The sequence below is a fragment of the Polyergus mexicanus genome, unplaced genomic scaffold (genome assembly GCF_030449975.1).
Source record: "Polyergus mexicanus isolate NDT 795.1 unplaced genomic scaffold, iyPolMexi1.0 SCAF_18, whole genome shotgun sequence".
Lineage (NCBI taxonomy): Eukaryota > Metazoa > Arthropoda > Insecta > Hymenoptera > Formicidae > Polyergus > Polyergus mexicanus.
Genome location: NW_027223338.1, coordinates 1,180,733 through 1,201,969, shown reverse-complemented (window position 1 = coordinate 1,201,969; position 21,237 = coordinate 1,180,733). Strand labels below are relative to the sequence as shown.

General features: G+C 38.5%; 3 protein-coding genes across 4 annotated transcripts; 1 reads left to right on the top strand and 2 right to left on the bottom strand.

The window, feature by feature from the left end:
- Nucleotides 1-560: 560 nt before the first annotated feature.
- On the bottom strand, nucleotides 561-6,722 carry LOC138940995 (uncharacterized). The gene is made up of 2 exons (XM_070310233.1): nucleotides 6,180-6,722; nucleotides 561-3,275 (listed from the first exon to the last, which is right to left on the bottom strand). Exons 1-2 carry the CDS (start codon nucleotides 6,300-6,302, stop codon nucleotides 1,914-1,916), a joined length of 1,485 nt encoding a protein of 494 aa, XP_070166334.1. The 5' UTR covers nucleotides 6,303-6,722; the 3' UTR covers nucleotides 561-1,913.
- A 197-nt stretch (nucleotides 6,723-6,919) lies between these two features.
- On the top strand, nucleotides 6,920-8,468 carry LOC138940996 (pre-mRNA-splicing factor Syf2). The gene is made up of 4 exons (XM_070310234.1): nucleotides 6,920-7,112; nucleotides 7,387-7,527; nucleotides 7,604-7,899; nucleotides 7,977-8,468. The coding sequence occupies exons 1-4, from the start codon at nucleotides 7,017-7,019 to the stop codon at nucleotides 8,140-8,142; spliced, it is 699 nt and encodes a 232-aa protein (XP_070166335.1). The 5' UTR covers nucleotides 6,920-7,016; the 3' UTR covers nucleotides 8,143-8,468.
- Nucleotides 8,146-20,732, bottom strand: Tab2 (TAK1-associated binding protein 2). Of its 2 annotated transcripts, XM_070310230.1 has the most exons (10): nucleotides 20,558-20,732; nucleotides 14,421-14,561; nucleotides 12,386-12,860; nucleotides 11,325-11,690; nucleotides 10,729-10,953; nucleotides 9,966-10,117; nucleotides 9,797-9,890; nucleotides 9,456-9,719; nucleotides 8,719-8,775; nucleotides 8,146-8,623 (listed from the first exon to the last, which is right to left on the bottom strand). In XM_070310230.1, the coding sequence occupies exons 2-10, from the start codon at nucleotides 14,526-14,528 to the stop codon at nucleotides 8,598-8,600; spliced, it is 1,767 nt and encodes a 588-aa protein (XP_070166331.1). In that variant the 5' UTR covers nucleotides 14,529-14,561; nucleotides 20,558-20,732; the 3' UTR covers nucleotides 8,146-8,597. The 2 variants fall into 2 exon arrangements, with proteins under 2 accessions (XP_070166331.1, XP_070166330.1); XM_070310229.1 differs by lacking the exons at nucleotides 8,146-8,623; nucleotides 8,719-8,775 and having other exon boundaries at nucleotides 9,061-9,719.
- Nucleotides 20,733-21,237: the final 505 nt, after the last annotated feature.

The following is a 21,237-nucleotide window of genomic DNA, read 5'->3' as shown; positions in this document are numbered from 1 at the left end:
CACAAAACAATTTTTAAAAAAGATAAATTATAATCATTATAGTACACACAACATAAGATTACAAATTATTTTCTTTATCGAAGCCATTTTGTAGCCATTTAATTTGTCATATATGTGTATTGCTATGTTTTAACATTATCACATTTAATAATGCTACAAAAAATATGAATCTGAAACAGAATTTTTTTATGAAAAGATAAGAAGTGATGTGGGATCAGGATAATGTAATGACATTATAATTATATCATTTATGCAATTGTATAACATTTATTAATTAATTCAGTGATATGAGAAAGATATATCTTTAGGGAATAACAACGTTTATTGATTTGTATATTAACGGACAGATGATTTAGAGAAGTATTTTGCAATAATAAAAGATTTAATAAAAGCTTATGCAGTTAATATCAATATTATTATTGTAAATCAAATTTAATAATATAATAATATTATTTAATTTTTATATTTGATAATATATAATGATGAAATTAAAGTACAGTTAATTATTTAACAAATTCATATATTTATTAATTATCATAATGTTGATAAATTTGAATGTTCAACAATTCTAATAAAAAAATGATCTTTTAAATAAAATGATTTTTTTTTTCAAATAGAAAAATATTGTTAAACTATTGTATATATCGATCGTATCAATATATAAAATTTCAAAGTAGCATAAAAAAAGCAATTTTCGAATATTATATGCCTTAATCCACGTACACAGAGTTCTCCAAAAAATCGGTCGTGTCATATACATTTTCATATATATATATATATATATATATATATATATATATATATATATATATATATATATATATATATATCACATATTCTCATCAAATATATATCGATATATATTTATATCTTTTGTCTTTCATAAAATAGATCTCTATTCGTATATTTATTTCTTAATCTTTGAAGGCGACTTGTGAATTTCTTACATAAAATCTTAAGCATATGCAACAATGTCATTATTTAATGTAACGTAAATCGACAAACAAGATATAAGTATGCTTATATATTCTCGTTCACAAAATAAATGATGTAATAAAGATAATAACAGATGATAATATATTTAAATAAAATATAATATATACAAGTATAAACAAATCTATTATTTCCCGTTTATTGTCCATGTGCTGAAAAATGTATCAATAATCTTAATAAAAGTTAAAAAAAAATTCCAATAAAAAAAAGGATAGAAAAGATAAATGATTATAACTGATATAACTGATGCTTTTGGCATTGCAAAAAATAAAGAAATTTGCTACAATTTTTACATTTCATGAACCAAAATTTCGTTTCTCGTTATCGTTACATAATATAGAATATTAAACTTAAACAAAGCATGTTTCTGTCATTTCAAAAACGATATATCCGGAAATCAAGAAGAAAATTGTCAAAATAATCTGTAGATAGAAATTTATAGGTAACATGTGCATTCTCATACATGTATAACCAAAAAGAATTCCTTAATCATTCTCTTTTACACATTTTAAAAATACGTCTCTTAAAAAAAATTTCTCGAACGTCTTTCATACATAGCAAAGATATCCAAAAAACTCTCTCTTTCATATTCTTTCAAATATCCTTTAGATGGCTTGCAAATTTTGTATTTCTCGAAAATTCGGCCATGTAAGGAAAGATCAATCGTAGTAGCACCTATGTAGTCTGAATAATTCCTTGTTCGCAAAGCTGATGTTGCACGTCTCGCAATAGTGTTTAATGGTCTCGGCCAGCTTCACTATCGCTGGCTTTATCTTTGCGCTTTTGTTGATGTCCATCAGTTTTCTTGTTTGTAACTTTTTCACCGACCATTCCATGTAATTGTTCTTTCTCGTCTTGCCATTTCTCAGGAAGGCATCCTGACTCCTCAGACATTTTGGCGAATAGTTCGCCGCTGGCAATCAATAGATCTTCTTCGTCTTCACCAGGCGATTCTTCATGATGTTGGACAACGACTTTCGCTTGGCTAGCTGAAATTTATTTCGTAATTGTAAACGACTCGACTTGAAATAATCTGACATGTCATCTTGTAAGCTGACATCATTATCGCTCGTCGATGCTTCGACCTTGGCGGGTAAATCGGCGAGCGAATTATTCGGTAATCGAGATATCGCATTGGTTTCATTGAGCATCGTGTCTTCCAGATCGTCCAAAACTTCCTGTTTTATCTTGAGCTTCGGAACAAATTCATTTTCATTTTTCGAATGCAGCTTTGAGTTCTGCTCCGTGTTTTCCACCTTGCGTCTCTTTGCGCGGTAATCCGATAATACCTTTCTCATTTTCGATTCCTGATAATTGACGACATTTTTTCTGGGTCTTAAATTACGCCCTTCCAACTCGTCCATTTGTTCCACCTTGATCTGTCGAGTCCATTTAAAGTTCGATGTAAACGTCGTTTTCGGATTAGAAATATCCGAGTTGTTCGTTACAGATGGTCCCGAATCAACATCAATCGACGTTCTCTTCTTATTCGACGCGTAGTTCACTAGATTTTTCTTGGGTTTCAAATCTTGCATTATCGTTCTCCTTTTACTTGACGCATAGTTCACCAGATTGTTCCTGGGTCTCAAATTCCGCACTATCGTGTTTTCCGAAGCTGCTTGACTTCTAGAAACCGCTTTGAGTCCATAAGAACGATTTCGCGTCTTCAGGGAGAATACATTATCTTTGGTGTTCGTATCTGTGATTAAACGATCTCGCGCGTTCTCGACAGCGTCGACGCAAGAAAGACGATTCTGCGGGCAATCTGGAAACACTGCTTGCGTAGAAAAGTTTCTCTTGATCGGTCTTATTCTGGCGGCAGTGTTCTCGAAAGTCCTTTTGCGCGAGTCGCCCGTAATTTCGCCGCATCTAGACACGGATTCTCTATAATTTCGACAAAATTCCGCGGTAGTCCTTCTTGCTATACTTTGGTCCTTCTTATCACAGCAACATCGGTAACGCGAGAGTGTCGCGTATGTCAATCCGTTGTGAATTCCGTCGGCAGGAAGTGCCATCGAATTCATCGAGTTGATATACTCCATGTTCTCTATTAGCGGTTCCAGCTCATATACGTCGTAATCAAGCGACTCTGTCTTGATCTTCACGTTCTCGATATGCACCATCGGCACGTCAATCTTCTCCCGGCCCTTTCGCATCCACGACAATTGACTTTTGAGTGCCGCGTCCGTTTTCAAACAGTCCACGTAGAATTTATGGAACTCCTCCAGCTTATAGCTACACCGATGGCACATCTGCTTCGGCAGTAAATCCATCTCGTGCACCTAAAGAACGCATAGTACATACGAATTAAGAGGATGTGATCCCCCGAGGAGGGATGTTTTGGCTGTACAATAGTAGCAAAAAACCGCAAAAATTAAAAAAAAAAAAAAACATTTCTTACATTCATACTGTTAAAAAAATAAAATAAATAAATCTAGATTATAAAAAGAATTAAAGTATCACAAAATAATATGGTCTTTAACGTCTTCATAAAAGAAAATAGTTGTAATTAATATTTTTCCTAATTTATGATAAAAACTTTTGATCGTGAATACCCTCTGAAATCAACTGCGAGAAACAAAGAAAAACGAATAATTTGCAAAAAGTGAAAAAGAGAGATAATATTTTTCTACAATTTTTAGTAAATAACTTTTAAACGAATAAATAGATCTAAATCAAGTTTTGCACAAATATTTATTAGACTCTTCTTAATATGTGAAAATTTTTTATTTCGTTGGCAATGTTTTTTTCCTTGTCAATATGCGATTTCCCATAAGTATCAATATTAACTTTAAACTTAAATAATTTCCAAACCGTTGAGAGTATTATGCTCAGCTTTTACACAGATATTCAGAAGAGATAATAGAACAATTTGCGAAATTTTCGTGCTTTTGTCATATGTTTTGACATATGACACATACATCCTTTCGTGCATTTCTTTTCTCCAAACACAAAAAATTAATTTTAAGCTTAAGAAAAAAATTAATCTAGCTAATTTTTAATCAAAGATTAATTTTCGCAATCCTTATTTCCTCGACAGATTTATGTTTCCAAGATTATTTCTAAAAAAAAAAAAAAAGTTATATTATATAAAATCTTTCGATCGTTGCACAATTGTCGGTAGAATAATTTTTATGAAACTTTCAGGATAGCGATAGAATTATATCGTCGAATTGCAGGAAATAAATGAGAAATAATCGAGCATGCATCATCGTATTTATAACGGTTGTGCATATGTGATAAACATGTGTAAACGGCATGCTGCACAAGCTTGAAAACTTCCGTTCATTAACATTATCGCGATATTCCCATTGCCTCGCTAATAGCTCCAAAATATTAGATTCGAAAAGTAGCATAGCCTGTCGCAGGTTTAATTGCTTATTTCTAACTCGTATTTGATTCAATGATATATCCGCACGTTTTTTCAATGCTTTTATCCTATATTATACATATTCATTCTATTAATAAAATATTATTCTGTATTTACATCCGTTTCAATATCAATCGTATCATAAATCCCAATAAATCAGAATTAAAAAAAAAAGAAAAAAAAGAATGTAAATATACAACCGATACATTAAAATTTACGAAAACAAAATGATTAAGCAATCTAACTTGACATTTATCATCATGATATATTACTTAATACATTAATTTCTTTTATTTATATAAATATATAACATATACAAGATATATGCAAATGATATCTGAAAATTCTTTTGATTATTTCGAAAATGATATTAAGTACATGGAAATTTATCTAAATAAATTGATTTATTAAGTTAATAAAAAGATGTAATTATTCGAAGTTCTAGAATATATAAAGTTAACGCAAAAATATATTATGAAACATCCTATACATTCGAAAGATGAACAAATTTGAAAATCTTTTATTTACCATAATTTCTGCTTTAATAAAGAATTAAATTCTCTTTATTATTAAATCTCTTTGTTATTTAATCTCGTTATTTATGTATATATCGATTGTAACATACATTGTGAGATTTTTATTCTTATAAACATAAATATAACAGATGCATTAAATTATATTTTAAACAATATATTTTATATACAAAAATATATATAATATTTATATATACATATATATATGTAAATTTATTTAAAAAATATATAATTAAAATATATTTAAAAAAATATATAAATTTTGTATTTTAATTTCTAATATTAATAAAATTAAAAGACAAATGAATTGAGTTTATGTTAAAAGATAGAAAATAAAAAAAGGAAAGTATGCAGGAAAATGTAAAGAGAAATACAATAGAATCCGAGAAAGGATCCTAGAATGAATCTTATTGTTAGAAACAGAATCTAAGAAAGAATCTTAGAAAGCTTAATTAAAGGAAAGGAATCCAAAGGATCGTAACATGACGATGCAAAGGATCTGCGACGCAATAAAAATCCCTCGATTCTCGAGTGATACGCGATAGAAATCTATATTCTTGATATTTCGTAGCGCGTTGGCGCGCAACACTGACGATAACCTCACTTTTGCAAATCGATAGCTCAATCAAAAATCGATAATCTCATCCTAGAGAAGGGATCTCATCATCCTGCGCAAAGTTCTTTCAATGGCGTCAGCGGCACGTGCCCCTGACGTTCGTACAAAAAGCCACGTGCGTGTCACCCTTCCCTCCCCATTACCTCCCGAAATTAATTATTCCTTTCGTTCGTCGATACCGCGTGTCCGACGTACGCAAAAATTCTTTTGTTGTCCTCCCCCCCCCTTACTCTTCCCACCTCGCTGGTGTATTACGGTACCCTTTTTCACGTCGGAAAGACGACGTAAGCGTTGAAGGAGGAAGGGAGAGGGGAGAGAGGAAAGATGAAAAAAAAAAAGGAAAGAATTGAAAAAAACCACATAAAGTGTAGCTAATAATAACGCAGCTCGCGTTTCACAATGAGATCGTGCGAGGGTACGCTTTAACGTATCAGTTGTATCGCCCTCGCGAGGGCCGATAACCGCGGACACGCGTGCGAAAGCTCGTACCGCGTACCCTCCGAGAGTAGGGAGAATCGCGAAGGGGAAAGCGGACGGAAGGAAAGAGACGGATGCCGAGAGAGAGAGAGAGAGAGAGAGAGAGGAAGAGACGGGAAGGGAAGGAGGGAGAGAGAGAGAGAGAGCGAGCAGGAACGCCCGAACGAGAGAAGGTACGTGACCAACGTACCATAATCGGCAGCACGGCGTTGATTTTCCTGACGTGGTTCTCACTCTCGTCGAAGATGTTGATGGAGATGCCAGACTGCTGGCCGCACAGACGGCACACGCGGCTCGACTCCAGGGTCTCCATGCCGCGCGCTCTCTCGGCCTCTCGGTCGTCGCGCCTCGCACCACGCCGTTCGGCTCACTCAGCCCTCGAGCGACGCGACGTCACGTACACGCGCGTCTTCGCTCGCTTTGTTCGTCTCGCGCTCCAATGCTGCGTCGCCTCTGCTCCTTCGCGCTCGTATGCGTCCCCGGTTCCCGCTCCCGTGTGTACTTGTCCGCGCCCTATCCGCGGGAATCTCGAAAAGCTCGTAGAAAGTGGAACCGAATAGAGCAAGAGAGAAGGTATGGGGAAGAGGAGGGGAGGTAATGGTGGGAGGGGATCTATGGTAAAACTAAACATTTAACGCAGCGACGATCGGTACGTGAATCCACTGGATGACGAACAAATAAGCTTGGAAACCTTTCATTGGATCGATTTACATCGCGTCGCGCACTGTAAAATACTGAGCTTTCGACGATAATGGCGCCTTTCGCGGAGTTCGAGTGTTCAATGTTCATCAGTGAGATTTTTGGCGACGAAAAGTGATGATAATGTATGAGGAAATCGATTATACCGACAGTTGATCGACCAGAAATTTTCAGATATGGCTACGTGGTTTTGTCTACATTTTCTAGATATAGTTGGCGCTCTCCTCGGTCTTTGTGATCTTGAGAAACGACGTCATTTTGCTCGCGTTGACAGTTGACAAGAGATTTGCGGAGTTTTCTCAAAAATCGTATTTCATACAATTTGAAAATGGATGATGTCACACCGAGTGCATCGTCTACGCAATCGTTGTCAGCAAAATATCAAGAAAAGATGAAACGACTCAGGGAACTTCACGCTAAGAGGGTAAGTTTGCAATCGGTCGAAGCTAGCCTTTGAGGGATGTTTAATATTTTAGGAAAATTTTGCAATGCGATCTCTTGGATTTGGAATAATCAATGTCACTTCATCACTTTAAAGCTGAGAAATAGAATATTTCAGAACATTTTCTTTCTTTCCTCTCTTTATATTCCCATTGGTTATTCTAACTCCAAATTACCAAATGAATGTATATGTTAATCGTTAATCTATTAAAATACATCATCATGATTTGTCCACATCGTCTGTATTGATTCAACAGAACGAAGCCAGAATGCAGAATCATAAAGAAGTTGTAGAGGAGGATAAAAGGAATAAGCTACCTGCCAATTGGGAGTCTCGCAAGAGACAGGCCGAATGGATAATGCAGGACGAAGCCGCTAGGAAAGAGGCAGAGACTAAAGTAATATAGCGGATTTCGATAGAATTTTACATTTTTAGATATACAAACATATTGATTTAACTTGTACTTTTTACAGGGCAAAGATTACGAACGAATGAAATTATTGAATATTGAAGCTACAGAAGCAGAGAGAATAGCTAGGAAGAAGAGGAGCAAACAAAATCCGGATCCAGGTTTCTCAGATTACGAACAAGCAGCGATACGATCGTATAACAGATTGGTGAAGAATATCAAACCAAACATGGAAGCGTATGAAAAAGCAAAGGAGAAACTAGGGCCTGCCTTTTATGGGGACCGAAATACGATAATGCATGGTTTGCACGAAGATAGAAAGGAAGCGATAGATAAAATGGTCACCAATTTGGAAAAACAGTAAATAAAATTAATGATTTTACAGCAATATTGCACCATCTTAATTAATATTTCACATTTATCTTCTTTCTTTACAGGGTCGCAAAGAGAGAAAAGTATAGCAGGCGCAGAATGCATAACGATGACGCGGATATTGATTACATCAATGAACGTAATGCAAAGTTCAATCAGAAATTAGAAAGATTCTATGGAGAGTATACTCGGGAGACAAAGTTAAATTTGGAGAGGGGTACGGCTATATAATGGCGGAAATATTACAATTATTATAAATATACTTTATATTTTACATATTATGCGATAATTTTTATACAAGTAAGAATCTGACGATAATAAAATTTTGTAGTTAAATCTTTCGTTATTATACCGGCACTTAACGCACATTATTGATACGCGACAATCTAAATGTTCTAAAAATTTCTCCCTAGAAAGAGAAATATAATATGTCAGAAAATCCAATTAGTTACTTAGCGTCAACTTGAAAACATGTTCCCAACACTTGGAAACACTTTACAGCGAACTATTTAACTAATAACGCGTAATGTACACACTAATTGCAAATAAAAAATTTAATTATTACATTAGTCACATATTCTATCATAATTGCTTAGAGCCCCCCACCCCCCCTACAATTTATTTAATTTAAATAATAATATAATTATATATATACAGTTCTTTAAAAATTTCTAATTCAGTTCACGTCATACCACCCAACTATGCACTGTACCTGAGAAAGTAAAAAATAATTATTTTTATAGATAGTATAGATATTATGTATCTGTAAACAGTATTAATCTTATTTCAACGAAAGGATATACTTACGTCTTGGCGAAAAGTTGTGATGATGCGTTACTCGTATATGAATATCTTGCGTCTCCCCTGAAAATTAGAGAACCATTTTCTAGCATCGCTATAAAATTCGATTAAATAATGTCATATATTATTATCAAGCATAAAATATCTTTCCTTACCTTAAATTAGAGTCAATATTATAGTTTTTGCTAGAAAATATCAACACTATATCAACAATGTTAGTCCTAAGAAGAATAAGGAAAAAAATATATAATTTGTAAATGAAAAATGTTAATTAATCATGCGATATCGAAATCAGCAAATACACATGTATTTATAACAAACAAATGAAAACAAAGCCGCGTGCCTTGTTCTCTTTTATTATGCTAAAAACATGATCAAATAATCGTAATTAAGTACACAATTTTTATAATATAGTTTAATAATAGCACACTGGTTAAAAGTTTCTTAAAAATATAGTGATGTTAAAATATATCACATTTTTACATAAATACTTCACCGCGTCGATGTCAAAGTTCGATCGATTAGTATTTAATCGGTCAATCACGAAATAACCTTAGCAAGTTTCCGCGGAAATTATCTCACAAATCAAACGACATGCTATTAGGCAACGAGCTATTAGCTCTATTCTATTCCGGGTGGCTGGAGTGGTATTGAAGAAGGTTCACAACTAGCCGCTGCCGACGAAGATGACGACAACAACAACGTCGATAGCATCGTTCCTGGCGACTTGCCGTGCACTGTACCTGCACTATTGCTGGGGGTCAACAGTCTCGGCATGTCGCATTCCTCGCACTTGTTCATTAGCGGATGATTGTCGAAAGTACACATGGTGCAGACCCACGATGGTCCGTCCCGTTCATTGTCGCTCGCGATTGTTGGCTCTTCCAATCGCCACACTGGGGGTTGACTCGGCAAAGGTGGCGGTTGCAGATTCAGCGGTCTTGTCGGTAATGGCTGGCCAGTATAAATGCTCTGATAAAACTCCTCGTTGGTTTCGCCCAGTGGTACTGAAAGCATAATTATTCGAGCTGCTTAACAAACTGCTTATAATCTTATATGTGACAGTATAATAACAAGTAGATACCTCGTCTGTCTGACCATTGATCCACTTGGTCGGCCAACCTGTCGCATTCAATCTGTAGCATATATATTTCGCTCCTCAACCGTTTCTTCAGCTCCTGCAAGAATTTCGCGTTAAAACATGCATTAAAAAAAAAAAAATGATATCGCGCATTCTTTTCTGCTATACATACTTGAGGGGATACCGAAGGATCCACTGGTTTGGCGAGAGCTTGCACTTCCTTCTTCATTGCTTCAAGTCGTCCCTTCTCAACTCTTAATTCTCTAGCGAGCCTTTCTTTCCTAGCCAATTGCTCCGTGATCAACTTCTTTTGGTGCTCCGTCACTAAAAATTCCAATAACAATTTTAACTGACGTGCATACATAGACAAGAGAGAGGCGAATCGAAACGCCGTACTTTAACCACGACGACTTTCTAATTCTATCTTGTCGCGAGAGAAAATACTTCCGTAAATGATGACATTGCCGCGGCTGCAATTCGTTAATTTTATCACATTACGTCTGGCTTTATTACGATTTTATTAATCACGACGATAATACGAGTTAAACAAAGCATTCCCATCAGTTTTATCTGGGTCGTTTAGATTAAAAAACGCGTACTGTACGTATTATAACATTATCGTGTTTCTTCGTTAATCGGAAAAAAAAAGAGTCAAGGCCACGGATACGCATAACGTAGCGACGTCTAGGAAACGCGCGGACTCTCGTAGTTAGAAAAACCGGATCAGGTGGTCCGCGTAGCTGTAACGGGCGGCGCGCGGCTATGTATAGCCAGGAGCGTGGGATCAGGAATGCGTAAATAACGTTCCCGGTGTTGCGTGCGTGGGTGTAGTACGTGCGACCGAGTGACTTCCAGGTAAATATACATGTGCGCGCGCTTCTGCAACGCTATAGCTGCAAAAGTCAGAATCGGAAAGCTCGTCGTTCCGGCATTACTTTGACTCAACGATGATCGGTTCTGATCGGAAGTAGACTGTGTGCGTTCCCCAACACTGGCACTGGAGGGAGGTACGATGCCAATCATCGTAGACGCGGAAGGCGTCGTCGGGAGACTGCAAATTGGGACGATATTCGTTGTCGGCGGTACGGAGGGTGTAGTCGGCGCGCTCATCGTCGTTGTCGTCGGTCTTGGCAGCTGGCTCGGCGGTCCTGGCGGAAGTCCTGGGAGCGATGGGCAAACCAAAAAAATCCGTGTTAATTTTAGTAACAGGTTCTTTGACAAATCTAGACGAGATCTTGCCCAGAATTTTATTAAAGTTAACAGTCAAATATATTTTATATTAATTAATAAAAAAATGCTCTCTACACACACACACATATATATATATATATATATATATATATATATATATATATATATATATATATCTCATTTACATTATATTACATTATACATATAATGCCTTTACACATTATATTTTCTCTTATAAAATTTCTTTCTAGATAAAAATTTTTTTTTTTTTAAAAGCGTATATAAATTATAAATTGTATCAAAATTATTGGCAAATTTATATTACATTGTTTGAACGTACCAGGCGGTCGCTGTGGACTCGTCTGAGTCGACGGTAATAGGCTGTTGGCCATTGGCGGTCTTATCCTCGCCGCCGCCACGCTACCGACGTTTCCGGGACCGATGCTGATCTGTAGACGGCTTTGAAACCCACGTGGGTCCAAGGACGAAGTCGAGTAAGTCAGGCTCGATCCTTCCGACCTGATATCGATCGGGGGTTGCGGCTCGGAGGAAGGCGGCCTGAGAGTCAAGCTGACCGAGGTATAACTTCGCGTGTGATCGATCTGCGCCCCGGACTTGCCGGCGATAGGTTCGGCGTAATGAGGCCGTGGCACGACGATGAGATCGGTTCGTTTACAAGCACCGATTGTCGGTACCGTTCGAAAATCTGTCGGTGTAAAATTACAATTAAACGTTCGTCTTCAATTTTTTTTTTTTTTTTTCAATAATTTTTGACTAATTTTAGAGGCGATGGCTGAAATCAAAAGAAGTCGACGGTGCATATCTGCATCAAAGTCAGCTTGCGAACTGGTTCGAATTTCTGAATGATGATCGTGAGAGCTTATGTGAGCGCGATTGATAAAAATAATATTTAAAATAACATTCGCAACGATAGAGTAACGATAAGATAACGACTAGAATAAGAGTAACGATACGGTCTTCCGTGACAAAACACTTGGCGCTGTTATACAAGTTGCTTAATTACTCTTCGTAATGTCAGTAGATATCCTATTTATCTTTTACGATTATCAGGAGCGAGATAAAAGTTCTCTTTTACGTGCCGTGATCACTTTTGATTCGATACCATCATATTAATTTTCAGATCCGCTTAATCGTATCACATATATTTAACGCTCGATATTGATACTCGACTATTCTGCAATATATCGTTAAAATTTACTAAAAATATCTCGCATGAGAAAAATAATTCATATTATTTAAAAAAAAAATCCTCTTTATACATTCATATATTTTTGATATCCGACATATGAACTCGACGGAATTAAACACGCTATAACTCCTTTCACTAGACGTTAAATATCGCTGATACGATGTCAATTTTAGCAACGACAGCATCCGTACCGCGATTGCCCGCGGGACTACAGGCGACGTTGACATTGAGCTCGAAGCCGGACGGCGCGTTGCTGCCGTTGCTATTGACGGTGCAACCATCGTCGAAGAAGCCGCGCGATGTGCAGGCGGCCGGAGCGGACGAGGGGGTGACGACGACGGGATTCGACGATGTCGTGGACGTCGCGCGGATGCAACCTACGACGGGGGGGATGCAACGACGTGTCATGCCGATGTCCAGCGACGCCGGTCGATGAGGACGCCTGACGCCGACCGGGATGCCGCGTTGCTGCTGCTGCTGCTGCTGCTGGACCTGATTCATCGCGCAGCAACGTTGCTGTTCTCGTTGTTGCGGCGAAGATGACAGCTGATGATGTTGTTCTTGCACCCCGATGCAAGGGGCCGGCGGTGGAAACGCGCCCGGTGACGGACGGGACTCCTGGGTGGCCCGCAAGCTTCTCGCGCATATCTCCCGGTCGTGACTGTTCTGCAACGCACACGTACCTACGGTCAGTAGGTTCATCTCCCTGACGAAACGTCGATTTTTCCGGATATCGGAGATATATGTATATTGCGGAAAAGCACGACAGAGCTCGCGTTCCCTGTCTTCGGGTTTCTCGCCGAAATCGTCGCGTTCCGAAATTGAACACGTCGCGCGATTGCTTACAATTATCCCCGGACATTGATACGTAATACACGTGTAATGCTGAGAAAGATTTGTGTACAATATTCTAGAAGTCTCGGATATCGAATTTAATTTCCTCGGCCGATTTGGATGCAATCTTTCATCGGTGATGTTGAGGAAATTAGAAATATGATTATGATTTATTACATCTCTTTTCAATCTTTACTGTTACATTAATTTTTAATAAGTTCTCGAATTAAGATTCGATTAAATTTGGAATTAGCTTAAAGATGTATGTGTCATTTGTCAAAACATTGACAAAAGCATGAAAATTTCGTATAAACTCTTCTAGTATTTCTTTTGAATATATCCATATGTGCAATACCTAAGCACAAATCTCTTAACGGTTTGAAAATTATTTGAGTTTAAAGTTACTATTGATTCTTATGGAAAATCGCGTATTGTAGCACTTATTGACAAATTTGACAAGGAAAAAACATTGCCAATGAAATAAAAATTTTCACATATATATTAAGAAGACTATAATAAATATTTCTGCAAAACTTGATTTACATCTCCACTTATTCGTTTAAAAGTTATCTACTAAAAATTGTAGGAAAATATTATCCGTCTCTCTCTCTCTCTCTCTCTCTCTCTCTCTCTCTCTCTCTCTCTCTCTCTCTTTCCGCAAATTACTCGTTTTTTTTGTTTCTTGATTTCAAAGGGTATTCATGATCAAAAGTTTTTGCCACAAATTAGAAAAAAATATTAATCACAACTATTTTCTTTTACAAAGTCGTTAAAAATCATATTATTTTGTGATACTTTAATTCTTTTTATAATCCGGATTTATTTATTTGTTTTTTCAAACAGTATAAACATGAGGCATATATATATATATATATATATTTTTTTAATTTCGATTATTTTTTGCTATATTGCACAGCCAAAACATCCTTCAAAAGAAAAGAAACATGTCTTATCTCTATTTTCTATCCTAAAGTTTAATTCGCAGGAACGTTATCGAGAAAAGGATCATTTCCAAATCGGCTAAAGAATTTAAGCGAGAAGTGTATCCGGTAGAGTTCTGTGTGGGGAGAACGGCCTATAATACTTAAATAAGGGTACACACAGATTCCACGCTCGTGCAAATGGATTTAATGATGCATGATAATAGGCGAGGTGGGGGAGACACGATTGTCAATTCTCGTTAAATCGTACATCGTAAACTGTGTTAAGCGCCGGCGGTTAGTCGTTATTGCGACGATTAGGAAGTCGACGAGTTAGTTTTAGCGATTCTCTCTCGAATGCTTGAGAGACGCAGAGCCGGGATGGGGGAGAGAGAGAGAGAGAGAGAGAGAGGGGGGGGGGAGGTGTGTTCAATAGGGTCACACTCCTGATGGACAAAGACCACCTGTATACCTGGGCGATGCACTGGGAGACGACGTGATCAGGGAGCGCGGGGAACTGCTGCTTCAGCTCGTGGAACAGCTGCATGATAGTGATGTTAGAGCAGTGGCACTCCCCCATCGTGGGCCCCCATTCTCCTGGCGGGGCCTCTACCTGCGGGTGCCACGTATTATCGTTACATTTGGGCGTCTCTCGGCGTCGTGTCGGATCGATCAGTCCGGTCGTCGGTTCCACCGTAAATTTTACGCTATTAATGACCGACGCGCGCCAAGAGGAATCTCTCGTATCTTTTGTAACGATCGTTGCGATAACGAAAGACGAGCCAAGATTTCTGTCTCGTAATAACGCGATCCGGAAACCTTCCCAGAAACTTGGATATTTTGTAATTCATCGTATAAGCGAGTTGGGCCCGCATCCAGATCCGCGACGCTCTTTGTTAGACTCGCCGGGGCGATCTCGGGCGATATCGAACGACGGAAAGTTGGATGAGAGCGTGAAAGCGACGATCGGTGTTGGACTTTCTACGACTCGATCACGTGCGATAATGACGGGGAAAAGATCGAAAGAAAGACCGTGGAACCTGGCAATAGGGAAACGCGTCAAGAAGCGCACACCCGCATCGTACACGCTCATTTCTCTCTCTCTCTCTCTCTCTCTCTCTTTCTTGAGAGGAGATTCGGCAGGTGCGATGCGTTACTCTTGAAACTTCCTTTCGCCCCTTCGTCATGCCAAGTGAGAGAGAAGCTTTTCTCACTCTTTCAATGGCATGTCTTATCGTATTTATAAACTCGGCTGGCTAACCCATTTTTCAAGAGTAACGCGCAAGTCAAATAACGATTTATTTCTCAGCATTAATCGGTGGAAAGTCCACGTTATCCCCTCCTGAAAAGAATTACTTTTATCCCTACATTATCGTCTTACATTGTTCTCCCGCAAAGATTATAAACCGAAATATACAATCGATATCATCGGTCTCGGAGCGATAGAATTCGGATCTAAATTAACGAGAAAAATGTTTCGTTTGCACTCTAATATTAATATATGTCATTATACAACTACACAGTATGCTTTCGCTATTACATATACAATATATCTTTCTTAGAAATAGTAGTTAAAAAATAGCAACTATATAAACTTATATACGATTCAGAAGAAATATCTAAATGTGTACGCTTACGCACGAGAATGAATCATGACACATGATTCTTTCGTCAAAAACTGCCAAAATCTACGCGGGCTAATTTGAAATTCTCATCTATTCCAACGCGACCGATCGCTCTACGACACCCGTTACATTGCGGAATTGGCAGCTGCTTATAGAAAGACGATGGACACCTGTGCGGCATGCCATGTAATAGTGTCGCATAATTAGCCGATACTAAAGCCGCTGTAATGCAATCTTGCGGATAAGTTTCTTTGCGAAAAATGACGTTTACGCTGTACCTAGTCGGGGAAAAAAAAACAAAAAAAATTGAACCGGCATTATGTGCCATAATAATAATAATAATAAATAAAATAATAATAACAGAATCTCTTGAATAACAAATTAATGTTACCTCAATGAAAGAGATAAAAATATTTTAAAAATTATTATAAGGGAAAATATTAATACCTATAGAAAAATACAATGGCAATGAAGCAAAAATATTGCACGAGACCAGTAAATGATTTCTGATGGAAAAAAAAAGGAGGAAAAATATATATATATATATTTTCCTCCATAATTACCGTCGACTTCCTTTTTAAATTAATTCAAAAGCTTTGAGGATGCGATGATTTGCATTTGACTGCTCTAACAAGAGCTCGATTTGGCGAACGTCGCGCGCGACGCCGATTCGATTGGAAAAGACTTCGGAGGAGACGAAAAAGCTTCGGTCGCATTCGGAATTCGCATTTGGCATACGGCCACGCGGTGAAATGAAGTGCTAGTGGGAATTAATAATCTCCATCGTTTCCCTTCCCTTCCTCATCTCGCACCTGGCGAGCGAGGCAACGATCAGGGAGAAAGGTGGCACGTGGCCGCGTGTCGTTTCGTATAGAATATTGTGATCTGTCATTTCTGTTCTTAAATTAATTATGCAATTAATTTGATTCAATTCGCGAGATAATTATACCTTATATATGCGTCTTTCGAGAGAAACTACATATATTTTCCTCTATTTCTCCTCTAGATATTTAAACAATACAGATATTTCATGAAAAATCGATAAGAAATTAGCATGATTGAAATTTTCGATGTAAGAATAATATCTTATGCTTTTCCGGGACATTAATTTAGATTCGTTACTCTCAGGTTGCTTCGCGACGGTCTTTGGCAAGTAATTCGCTCTCTTTCTCGAAATTTTCGAAATCAAGTCTATATGTAAATGAGCGAAATGCAAATAAATGCGAGTGGGCAGATGGCACTCAAAGATGGTGGCCACGCGAATACGTTCCGGTCCCCTATTCACGAATCTCGCGCACAACCAGCCGAATAAATCAATCTGTCCGTGCCAAAGGCACTTTTTCAATGGCGTAGAACGTGATCGGATGCTACTGTCGTGCGTGTGCTCCGATACATAATAGAGTAATCATCGGCAAAAAAAAAAACACAGATCAAACGGAAATAAAACGTACCGCGACATTAGACCGGACGCGACGAATCTTTCCCGTATAATTATTTAAAGCGGAAGTCTCGGCTTTTTAATAAAATTTTAATTTCCTAGTTGATTGTAAAATTCTATGTATATTGTGCGAGATCAAAAAAATAAGCTTTCATCGCGGTCAAATCTCGAGACAGAACGCCCATTTCAGATTATTCCAAGAATTCGTAGGTAAAGGGATTACAGTTGCAATACTTGACACTTTGGGGAGGAATATTTCCGATAAGAAGATAAAGAAAATTGCCTTATTGACAGAAAAATAGGGGCACACTCTATCGCGGAGAGTCGACGAGACGTTTGTCGGCGACTTAAGAGGACGTTTTAAGAGGTGAAACGAAAGCGCCCGCGTTCGCGTCGGGAGAAGCGAAAAAGGAAAAGCGGAATTCCAGGCTGCCGGGAAGATATTTGTGTCATGAAATACCGAGGAGACACCGCGCGCAGCGCGGCTGTTTTCTTCGTCCGGCTCTGTGTAGAAACTCGAGGAAAAGCGATGGATTCCGCTCGGTATTTCCACACACCGCACCCCCCTTCCTTTTTTTTCTTTTATTCCGCACGGGATTATTTTTAAGCGCCGCGGAAATCCGCCTCTTCGACGAAATCCTACAATCCCGAAAGCGCCAACTATATCGAGGATTATCTTTTCGCGCAGGTGTCGCGAAAAGAGACAATTCCCGCGTAATTATATCCGCCAAGGGGAGAACGGAAGCCTCACTCCATACGAATTAAACGGAACGGCTACGATACGGTTGCTTCTTTATCCCCGCGGATATTATGTGACGAATTGCACACGATGAGTCTTTAAAATTACAAAGTGCACGCCTGTCCGGCACCTGTTGCTTCGCGAACGGTCCCGGGAGCTAATCGCACGTAATAATTTTTCATTACCACGGTGACGTACGAACGTAATAAACCGTCGATCGCAAATTAGAATCGTGCTTCGTGAGTCTATTCTAACTAAGACTGTAAAGTGGGTCCTATATATATATATATATTTTTTTTTTTTTTTTTACAAATATATGGAGATGTGCATTTTATAAATTTAATATCATTGATTCGAAATTGTGTCGCGATAGTTGAAAGGATTTTGAGGGTCGATGACGGTTCGACATCGACGACGATCCCGATGTAAATCGGACACGACAAAAACTAATCCGCTTCGCGGAGTTTAACGTGTGTCGGGGGCGTCGAGTTGGTCGGGCCACCAGACGAAAATAAGGAACCAGGAATAATAATTGACGGGTGAGAAAATAAACGACATCCATACCGAAAAACAATATCATACTTCTTCCCTCTCACGCGAGAATCCGCGAAACGCCGATCGTCGTCTTAAATCTGTAAAATATGTATTTTTACAATTATTAAATTTATTAAATATTATTAAATTTAACGCGATTCGGTAGATTAATTTAATTTAATTGAAAGATATTTTTAATGCGTCAAAAAAAAAAAAACGCGAAAGAGATAATTTAATTATCTCAAAGCTAAGCTATACGCATATCTCAATCACCTTCATAATTACAGGCATAAATCGTCAATCAATTGTAAAAGTAGTCGATATCGACTCTTTCGTTCAAATATAAACATTATTGGCCTTTAAATCGAAATTCCCACAATACGCAACGTGCAATCATTGCGTCCCGACGAAAACTTTCACCCCCGTCGCGAGTATTCCAGATATTTGCATACTTATTCTAATTAAGCGAAATTGCTGAACGAGATTAAAAAATTAATTCGTCCGCACTTTATCGATCATCTCGCGGGGATAAAACGAAAAATATTTCTTTCCTCGCTCGAGGCTGCGTCCAAGAATGGAAGACCACCGCGAATAAAAAAAAATTGTACTTTGTTGGATTACTTTATTAGGTTTAAATTAAATGTACGTTATTCGAAAATCAAGTATATCGAATTTATTAAATTCCTGAGTTGTTGGAATTTTAATGGATTTTTTTATCGCAATTATTAAAAAAAAAAAAAAAAAAAAAACAATACAAAAAATTGAGATAAATAGTAGTATCAAAATTATCGTTTTCGATATTTTGTATTTATTAATATCGATTGTAAAATATTAGAATGTTATCAAGTTACCGATAAAAGGATGAAATTGAAACCGAGTTGTGTTAAAAAAATTCCTTTTTAAGAAATTTTGAATTCTACGCTTTTTTTTTTTTTTGATCGAACTTCTTTTCACGGCATGTTGTATACGTATATTAGATTCGTGTGTACGATATTGAGATTTTAATTTAGCGATCAGATTCAACACGCCGCGACGTATCAATCGGCGCGGCCAGGACGTCTCAATCGCAGGAGATGAGCACCTGGCCCGGTTTGCCAATCGTCGCTAGTACGTACTCCGACTTTAAATAAACCGACGCAGCGATAGATGTAACGCTTCACCGCGAGCTTGTTATGACAGATACGCGATACATTTGTTTTATGGCAGAAGGTTAAATTGATGCGGTGATACGGACCGACTGCACAATTAATATGCCATCCATTTTTCCATCCCTTATATCGTTGATCAAACAGAGAGAGAGAGAGAGAGAGAGAGAGAGAGAGTTAGTCAAAGAGAGCGCATTCGTATTATTTCGCGCCTTAAAATTAAAACTTATGATGCGATATCTGGAAAAAATAAAAAAATCCTACTATTTTATAAAAAATTCTATCTGTCATTATAATACATATTTCCAAAGGAAAGAAATAAATTATAATATTATTATTATTATTGTCGATTATATTATTATTATTTAGGTATATTATAATTAATTCATCTCAATTATATTATTATTATTCGTTAATCGATGTCGATTGATGTATTAAATAATTAAATGAAGCCCTCTCGCTCCCGCCTTGTTTACGCGCTCGCCTGTTATGTTTTTACGCGCACGATTCTTAACCTATGCGCGCGAAAACTTGCAACGCGAGCCTTCGTGATAGATTATCCGTATAAATTGTTTGCGTAACTGATCGAAACTGATGACTTTCGTATGACATTTTATGAATATTTTTTCGCATTTATGATACAGGGTATATCGGCGTGGACGCGTTATTAAAGACAGCCCTATCGTAAGTTTCGCGATAAACCTATTTCTACGCTATGCTTTTTATTAGATTCGAAATGAGAGAGAAATAAATATATGCGCAATACATACACACACGCACATATTTCGAACGCAACGGAGGAGAGGAAAGCGGGAGAGAGACGCAAACGCGTAACCGATAAACCGAAGCGAACGATGTGGCCGAATCTTCTCGGACGCGCATTGTTGTTGCGGCGTGTATCCATCCGATGCATTCCATTGCAGGTGTATTTTCGTGCCGGCGCGGGGGTATCCGAGTAAAAGTCAGAGTGCGCTACGCACCGCGCACCTTCCTTTTCCCCTCTTCCTCGCGAGCGACGCCGTCGTCGTCCACGTCGTTCATGACGACGACGACGACGACGACGACGATTCTAGAGCGTCGAATTTTCAGACCCGAAATTCTTGATCGGCGATCTCGATCGACACTTACCGGACGGCAACCATCGGAAACGTTCGACGTTCTTGGGCACCACCTCCTTTCTTCTCTTCCTCGTCACCGCGAACACCTACGCTTCGGCAGGAGGAAGGGACCGGGGAGCAACCTGGATCCGCGCGCTTTATCGGATGCCCGTACCCTTCCTTCGTATCTCCCGGAGCTTTCACCTGTCACCGCTGTACACCGATCGCGGCCGACTCCGTCCTATCTTTCTCGCACTCCTTCGCGTTTCTCCTCGCGTCGGACAGGCTCTCGACGAGCCGAACGGCTACCGTCCGTCGGGGCCACTGATCAGCTGTGCACTGCGTACCGACTACCGCGCTGCTCGCCGCCACTTCCGTTTCGAGTCGACCCGCGACAATCGCGCGCTTGCGCGCGCGATTCGATCGATCCTCGCGCGAATAATATCTCGCTGATTTTTCGCGAGCAGAACGATCGCGGGCAGCGACGACGGCACGAATCGCGACGGAAACTCACGCGATCGCGTAGTCAAGATGGCCGGAGCGCCGATAAGCGCCGTCCCTATTTATGAATGGGAGACGCGTCATAATAGCTCGCCAATACGAGGGGAAGGGAGGGCGTGCTATTTTAAAGCGTGTACGAGACGGTGGACACACCGACGCGCAACCGCGACGGATATGTTCGTCTTTCTTCATTTATCCTCCCTCGGTTAT

Coding starts and splice junctions, on each gene's coding strand:
- LOC138940996 (XM_070310234.1), top strand. CDS start 7,017: ATGGATGATGTCACACCGAGTGCATCGTCTACGCAATCGTTGTCAGCA. Junction 7,113..7,386: donor GGGAACTTCACGCTAAGAGG/GTAAGTTTGCAA, acceptor TTGATTCAACAG/AACGAAGCCAGAATGCAGAA. Junction 7,528..7,603: donor GGAAAGAGGCAGAGACTAAA/GTAATATAGCGG, acceptor TACTTTTTACAG/GGCAAAGATTACGAACGAAT.
- LOC138940995 (XM_070310233.1), bottom strand. CDS start 6,302: ATGGAGACCCTGGAGTCGAGCCGCGTGTGCCGTCTGTGCGGCCAGCAG. Junction 3,276..6,179: donor ACGCCGTGCTGCCGATTATG/GTACGTTGGTCA, acceptor TGCGTTCTTTAG/GTGCACGAGATGGATTTACT.
- Tab2 (XM_070310229.1), bottom strand. CDS start 14,528: ATGGGGGAGTGCCACTGCTCTAACATCACTATCATGCAGCTGTTCCAC. Junction 11,691..12,385: donor TAGTCCCGCGGGCAATCGCG/GTACGGATGCTG, acceptor TTACACCGACAG/ATTTTCGAACGGTACCGACA. Junction 10,118..10,728: donor CCGATCATCGTTGAGTCAAA/GTAATGCCGGAA, acceptor TGGAATTTTTAG/TGACGGAGCACCAAAAGAAG.